This window comes from Orycteropus afer, unplaced genomic scaffold, assembly GCF_000298275.1.
Source record: "Orycteropus afer afer isolate SDZICR_OR568_19922 unplaced genomic scaffold, OryAfe1.0 scaffold00336, whole genome shotgun sequence".
In the NCBI taxonomy this organism is placed as follows: Eukaryota; Metazoa; Chordata; class Mammalia; order Tubulidentata; family Orycteropodidae; genus Orycteropus; species Orycteropus afer.
In genome coordinates, this window is record NW_006921923.1 from 1767971 (window position 1) to 1775786 (window position 7816).

General features: G+C 54.7%; 1 protein-coding gene across 1 annotated transcript in view; it reads left to right on the top strand.

Moving 5' to 3' along the window:
- Positions 1-6946, top strand: part of FRMPD3 (FERM and PDZ domain containing 3) — a 79911-nt gene extending 72965 nt beyond the window's left edge. Inside the window, exons 14-16 of the mRNA XM_007952430.2 lie at positions 1412-2233; positions 3825-5057; positions 5166-6946. Coding sequence (XP_007950621.2) covers positions 1412-2233; positions 3825-5057; positions 5166-6946 — 3836 coding nt within the window. The remainder of the gene's footprint in view (positions 1-1411; positions 2234-3824; positions 5058-5165) is intronic.
- Positions 6947-7816: the final 870 nt, after the last annotated feature.

Genomic DNA, 7816 nt, shown 5'->3' on the forward strand with positions numbered 1-7816 from the left:
CTAAACTTTAGTGAAAGGTATTTTGAAGTTTTGTTTTCTAGCATCTTGACCACCATGTTAAGCTATAGAATAATAGTTAAAAACAGGGGTTTTGAAGTCACTCAGACCTGGGCTCAGTCACATAGCAATCTGGATAAGTTTCTTCCTCTGTGAAATGGGATAATGATAGTACCACCTCACTGGGTTGTTTTGAGGATAAAATGGGATTATGTGTAATGATCTTAGCCTAAGTTAATGTTTACTTGCCATCTGTCTGCTGATAGCACAGTGAGTTGGCATTGCCTGAGTGTATTCCCATACACAATATAGGGAAGGGATCCCAAAGCAGAGTGAAAGAGAGAAGTCATTAAGATATAAAGGATTTGCTATAGATCATTCTCAGGACATTTTGCCACATGTATGTGCAACAAATAGAGCTGGCCCTGCATGAATGCAGAGAAGCCCATCATTTTACTAATAGGATTTGAGGAATTATAAGACTGCTCTCCCCACCCTTCTCCCTGATACTACTCTCCCACCCTCCTCCCTGATATATACATCTTGGCACATCTCCCATATACTTTATACATTCAAGTGCCTGGAATTCTACTAAAAAATAAAAGTTGCCATTGAGTTGATTCTGACTCATGGCAATCCCATGTGTGTCAGAGTACAACCGCACTCCATGGGGTTTTCAGTGGCTGTGAACTTTCAGAAGAAGATTGCCAGACCTTTATTCCAAGGCACTGTTGGGTGGACTCTAACTGCCAACCTTTTGGTTAGTAGCAGAGTGCTGTTAACCACTTGTACCATCCAGGGACTCCAGAATTCTGCTAGTAGAACTTTATTCTTTTAGGGTCTGTCAGACCACAGTCCTCTTTGAAATGCAAGCTCTTGGACATTGTACATAGCCTCTTTTATACTTTCCCACTAAAGCATCAGTACTTGTCAGATTTATTTCCTTCCTCTAGAAGAGATTCAAGATAAAACAAGAGCACTGGACATCTGAAAGTTGGAAAGACTGAAAAGGATGAGGGCAAGGGCAAGGACTCTTCCAAAGGGGACATAAAACAAATACCATCTCTTTCAGTATGCTAACTCTCAAATAAGACATACTCATGCAAGAAATCCAACTGGGTCCAGATTCCAAAGCATTCGCCCCCACCCCACCTCACTCCATTCCTTTTCCCGCTTCAGAGGTGAAGGGGCTACTAGCAGCACAGTCCATTAGTTTCTACCTACTCTACTTCCAGGGTCAGCACTGACATGACTCATCAACTCCCATTCCCCTAATTACCAGAAACCAGGTAATGCTTGTTCTTGGTACCTACTACCCAATTGTGCTGCTGAGACAAGGGCCAGAGATGCCAAGGGAGCTCAGCCATAATCCTCAGTACCAGGGCTCATGTATTGATTCTCTTTCTGGGTTTAGATTACATGCACAGCGCCCACCGCCCTGTCACTGGGGGCCACCTGGGGAAAAAGGAGAGTAGTTATGTGGGCAGCGTGGGCACCAGCCCCAGGAAGTCGAGCCACTGCACGCCCCTGCCTGCCGACTCTGAGCTTGTCAGCTTCTGCTACCTCCATATGCGGGAACAAAGGAAGGAGCAGGAAAGCCGGACAGATGTCAACGAGAACCTAATCTTCTTTGAGGAGACCAGGCCCCGGACCAAGTCTGACCCCACATCCAAAACCTCTGGTCAAGGCTATGATGTGGTCCCCGATGACTTTGATGCAGCCAGCCTAGACCATGAGCCTTGTGCCAGCAGGGCCCGGTCCTACACCTTGGACAATTCCCTTGGGGCTGAGGCCCTGAATTTCTACTGTGACTCTTGCAAAGCCAAACTTCAGGAGCAGCTGGGCTCTCGCAAAGGTGGAAGGCCTGGCTCTTCTCATGACAATATGGTAGACTTGATGTCCCTCCCACCCCCTGGGAGTGAGGAGGAGGAGGAGGAGGAAGATGAGAGCACTTCTCTCTTGCCTGCCATTGCCGCCCCACCCCCTGGTTTCCGAGACAACAGTTCTGATGAGGATGACCCCAAGCGCCGGGCCGTTCAGAGCCAGGAACAAGGACGCCACCTGCGTGGGCTCCTATATGATGAGATTCCAGTGACACTGATTGACAGCGTGCAGACACGGACAGTCCGAGATCATGCCCAGGAACTAGATGATGCCTTGGTGTCCACTCTGCAGGCTCTGGAAGCCCTGGCTGCTTCAGAGGATGGACCACACCCCTCACCCCCACAGACTGCAGGTAATGGCCCGTTCCTCCTCCCTGTTGCCTCCCCTCCCTCCTACTGGCCAGGCAGGCCCAGCAGGTGGCATTGCTTCTTCCCAAGCAGACATCAAAGTCACCTTTGTGTGTCAGAGCGGTGGATGGGCCAGAGGTAGTTCAGAAAGGGTCAGGGGAGCAGTGATGCTGTGGCAGTGGCTGGCTGCTCAGCTCTAGCTAGAGCTCTGGCTTTCACCATTCCGTCTCTTTGGAAATGCCTTACAGATGGACCTCAGGGATTGGGGCCATGACAGCTACGGAGCCAGGCCAGGATGGAGGATCAGAGAAAAATTATGAGAGATATAGAAGACGGGCAAAGATCATCCAACATGCTTATGATTGGAAGAAAACCAAAACCAACTAACTACCTAGCAACCTGGGATCAGGGGAGTCAAGAGTCATCATTGCTCAGGGCTGAGGTCTTTAGCCTGCCTAAGAGCATGGGCTCTGAGTCAGACACATCCAAGTCTTGGTCTCTTGACTCACTTGCAGTGTGACCTTTGGCAAAGCACATACCCTCTTTGCGCCTAAGTTTTGTCATCTTAAACAGGCTGGATAATGACAGTCATATCACATAGGGTGGTTGTGATGATTAAATGAGTTCATTCATGCAAAGCACTGCTTAGCATATAGGAAGGACTCAGTAAGTTGTAGTTATCATTATTAATGATTGTTTGATAGGAGAACCATGCAGCATGCATGCTATTCCTTGATACATACATATACGTTCATCCTGTAGACAAACACATGCATCATATATGCACCTATAGTCACACACATATACCTCCATACATATACCTCCATATATATACACTTTAAAACAAAGAGGAAGAGATCGGTGACACAGCAACAGAAAAGGCGTATGGAGGAATAAGGAATATGAGAAAGCATCTAAGGTGGCAGAAAAAGAGGGTAAAGAAATTGGGGTCCAAGGGAGTCTGACTGACCAGTGAGAGGACCAATTCCTGCCTTTTCTGTGTGTGAGGGTCCTGCCACCCCATCGTGCACGTGGGCATCATCTTTAACATTGGGTACCCCCACATGTTTGGCCCTTGGTCTCACATTTCTGTTGCTCCAAGTCTGGAGCTCCAAGCGCTAACTGCTCCCAGGCTTGAGGCCCGTGTGTCAGCCAGAGAGAGGACAAGTGCAGCTAAATGGCCTCAGCTGCAAGGATGATAGCAGGCCTGGCCAGATGAGGAGGGATAGAGAAGGGCCTCTCTTTGCCAACCTTCTTCAGGGCAATTAACCAAAAAAATTTCCTAGCTGTAGAATCTAAAAATAGTGTTGATTAGCATGTTGTTTTGCGTGTGATTTGCATGTTAATTTGCTATCAAACTGCCCAGATAGTCTCTTTCCATCTTTTGTTTCTCTTGTGATTTCTAGTCCTTCACAATCCTTCTCATGGTTTGCCCCTCTGCTCCTCCACCCTCAGCCCTGCAGTCGCTCTTAGGCCTTACTGGTTTTCCTCAGCCTGAGACATTGTTGGTTGGCCTTGGCCTCCATAAGTTCTCTCTATGTTTTGAAAGGAACTTGATCTCAGTCAGTGTAACAAGCCCTGTCCCTGTTCCTCCAGGTCTGATTGTGCTGGCTACAATCACCCCTGAATCATCACTGGACTCGGGCCATGAAACCAACTCCTCAGAGCTCACAGACATGTCGGAGATGATGTCGGCCATGAAGCAGCATCAGAACACCACCTATTTCCTGGCCCAGCATCTTAACAAGGACAGCCTCCTTGCCCGAAAGGACCTGCCCTTCCGCATCCAGAGCTGTGCAGCCCAGGCCGTTCTCACAGCTCCTTACTCTCTTGGGCGCCCGGATCCCAATCCATCTTTCCAGCCAGCTGTCACAGGCCAGAGTCCTAGGCCCCCTGGTGCTCGGAGGAAGCTGCCCCAATCAGAGGCCCAGCCACAGGGCGAGCGAACGTATGCCCTGGCAGTGCACCCAGCATTGTCCCCCCAGCTTAGTGAGCAGAAGAATCTGAGCCTGCTGTCCCCAGTTCCTGAGGACAAAGGGCCTAGCCACACCAGAGCAGGCCTAGAGATGTCACTGAGGGCGGCTACACCATCCCTCAGTGAAGAGCAGGTCTCTGAGCTGAGGGAGAGCCTGCCCAAGGAGGTCAGGCTGAGCCCCAAGCTTATTCTGGACCCTAAGGGCAGTGTGACTCCAGCCATCATCTCAGCTGCCCTACAACAGGTGGTTCACAGTAAGAGTCTAGCCACTCCTGGGGGGGCTTTGGGGAACCCCCCCAGCAAAGGGGAGAGAAGGCTGGAGGCCAGCATGGGGAAACCAGAGGTCAGCATGACAAGCAGTGGTGCCAATAAGAATCTTAAGTTCAAAATGAGCCCCAGTGGTCCAGAGTGTTCACGGAATTACCAGCAGCAGAGTGTCTCCTCTAGCCCCAGGGCACTCACAGGCAGTCAGGCTGAGAGCCTTCACCTCTCTACACAGGAGGACAGGCTGCAGGGTCAAAGTTTCCCTCCCAAGAGCTATCTTTCACGAGCAAGTCGAGAGCCAGTAGGGAAGCAAGCTGCAGGGGAGGGGACAAGCAAGGGTGGGCCCGAGGGCACAAAGCCGGCCCTGCACAAGCAGGGCCCAGTCTCAAGCCAGGGGGAGAAGGGACAGCTGGAAAACACACCCAAAAGCAGCAAGCTCGAGGAGGCCAGCCTGGTGCCCCGAGCTGGCTACCCCATGGCTCTGCAGAGCCCCAGCTGCCAACCCCATGGCCACAGCCCCAGCAACCAGCCACGAGGCCACAGCCCCAGTAGCCAGCCCCGAGACCATAGCCCCAGCAGCCAGCCGCGAGGCCACAGCCCCAGCAACCAGCCGCGAGGCCACAGTCCCAGTAGCCAGCCACGCGGCCACAGCCCCAGCTGCCAGTTGCGAGGCCACAGCCCGAGCAGCCAGTCCCGAGGCCAGAGCCCACTGAGGCCCCAGGTTGAAAGCCGACAGGTGAGCACCATGCCCTCCCGGAAACTTGAAACGACCCTGGATGGAGCCCACTCAGTCTCTGAAGGCCCTGCAAAGCCCAAGGCATCCCGTGGTCCTTTTCGGCTACGCAATTTATTTTCTGCCACCTTCCCAACCCGCCAGAAGAAGGAGACAGATGAGCGGCAGGCCCAGCTGCAGAAGGTAAAGCAGTATGAACTGGAGTTCCTAGAGGAACTTCTAAAGCCCCCAAGCCAGGGGGAGCTGCCAGGCACCGAGTACCTGCAACCTCCAGCACCTGGCCGCTGCAGCTGCCAGCTACGCAGCAGCCCTGTGCAGCAGGGACCTGGCATGTCCCGCGAACAGAGGCGCAGCTGCGATTGTAAGCGCATTTGCCGGGGGGGCCGGCCTCAGGCCGCCCAGACTCCAGTACCCAGCCTCCGGGGAAGGGAGAGGGACAGGGTCCCCCCTACCCAGAGGCAGCCAGAGGCTGGCCTAGGCTTGAGCCTCAGCAGCCCTACCAACATCCAGCGCATCCGCTCCACCAGTCTGGAATCCCGAGAGTGCCGATCAGACCCTGATAGCGGTGTTTCATGCCTGACCACGTGTGCCTCGGGGGGCGAGTGTCTGGGAGCTCCCAACTACAGGAAATTGATGCGCCGCTACAGTATTAGTGAGCTGGACCAGGGCGACAGGGCCTCGCTAACCTCGGAAGTCTACCCTCACCCACCCCTGGGGATGCTGCCCAGGGAGGCCAAGGAGGTAGAGGCAGGCCTCCCCCTGGCCTTGGGTCCCAAAAACAAATCCCTGGAGTCACCAACTCTGGGAGACCCCTCCTATGTCCAGGTTGCCCCTGAGACCAAAGGCCCCAGGCAGATGGCTGTGTTCTCACTGCCAGAGGAGGTGTACCGCAAGCCTGCCGAGCTGGATGAGGACAGCGAGAGCAGTAAGTGCTGCTCCATCCGCTACTGCTTCTACTACCGCAAGTGCGACATGGCTGATGACACGAGTGATGGCAAGGACGAACTCTCCTACTCCATCCCCATGAAGATTCTGCCTGGTATGAAGTTGGATGAGCAGGTGGTGCCTGTGGTGAGCAGGACCCTGCAGGTGCTGGATGCAGCTACCTGCAGCAGCAGCCCCGAGGCTGCACACACCCAGGAGATTGACTTGCGGGTGTCCACCTTCGAGGGGAGCCTGGCCAAAATCAATGCCCTGCGGGCCCATGCCTATGGCCTCCCTGATGGCTTCCTGGCTGCCCGGCTGGACACCAATGAGCTGTTGACAGTCCTGAGGCAGTGTGTGGCCAGCCCTGAGGCCCGTGCTCCCAAGCCCTACGTCTCCCAGATCTCCGAGTACAAGCTTGAGTTGGCACTCAAGTTCAAGGAGCTTCGGGCCTCCTGCCGCCGTGTGGCCAACGTGGACAAGAGCCCAACTCACATGCTGGCAGCCATCACGGGCAGCTTCCAGGTGCTGAGCAGCCTCATTGAGACCTTCGTGCGGCTGGTGTTCATCGTGCGCTCCGAGGCCCAGCGCCAAGAGCTGCTGGCCAAGGTAGAAGAGGTGGTGAGGAACTACACCTTCCTGCTGCGCGCCGCTGAGGAGTCCACAGCCCGGAACCTTAACCAGCAGCAGCAACAGCAGCAGCAGCAGGCAGCGGTGGCAGCAGCAGCTATAGGGGCAGCCACAGGGCACCCACCAGGCTCCCCAACCTCAGCGACTGTTATGAGCACATTCACCCACTCCTTAAAAACCCTTATCAAGTAGGACATCTGCCCAGGCCTGCCCTCCCCTAACCGTGGTCCCGGGTTCTGAGCTTTGTGGTCCTTGCATCTTGTGGTGAGTGTGTGTGTGTCAGCGGGGCCGGTCAGGGTCCAAGAGCCCTTCAGTCTCCAGGGAGTGACAATTTCCTTGGTTGAGATGCTCCCTGAGGGCTCCAGTCAACTGCTACCTTGGGTGTCCTCGCTCCTTCCCTGGCCTCTGGGTGTCACTGTGAGGGCAAAGGCCCCTTGTTGCCATGCCCATCAGCAGAGCCGTCTTTTCTCTCTTCCCAGGGGCTGAGAGGTGATATCAGGCTCGCTTCCTGCTCCACCTTGGGGGCCGGGGGAGACGGGGCCTGACGCAGGCAGGCAGGCCAGCAGGCCTAAGGGCCTTGCCCTCCTCCTGATACCTGTTCCCCAGCAGGGAGCAGTAGCAGTAGTGGCAGGTCACAGCGCCAAGCAGAAGAGAGAGGGTGCACTACTCAGGTGTGCCCGCCCACCCTGGGCTCACACTTACCTGACAGGAGCCACCGTCGAGGGCACATGCCCAGGTGGTATATCTGCAGCAAACAGCCATGCAGGGCTGTTCGCAGCTGGCCTCACCGCTGGTAGCCTCGGGAGCCCTCGCCCCCAGGTCCAGTAGCTCCACACCAGCCATCCCCAAAGTGCCCTGCCCCTCACCGACGGGCAGGGCAGCTCAGTCCACTAGGGAGCAAGCATCTGGGATCACCCCAGTCGTTTTGGGTAAGGTGAAAAGGTCTGCCCTGGGGAGACCCACCGTAGGCCCTGAAGCCCCCCTGGCCAGCCCAGCCTAGTGGCTGTTGCTGCTGGCCCACGGCTTCTTTCTCAACATCTCTACCAGACAGACGTCCTTAGG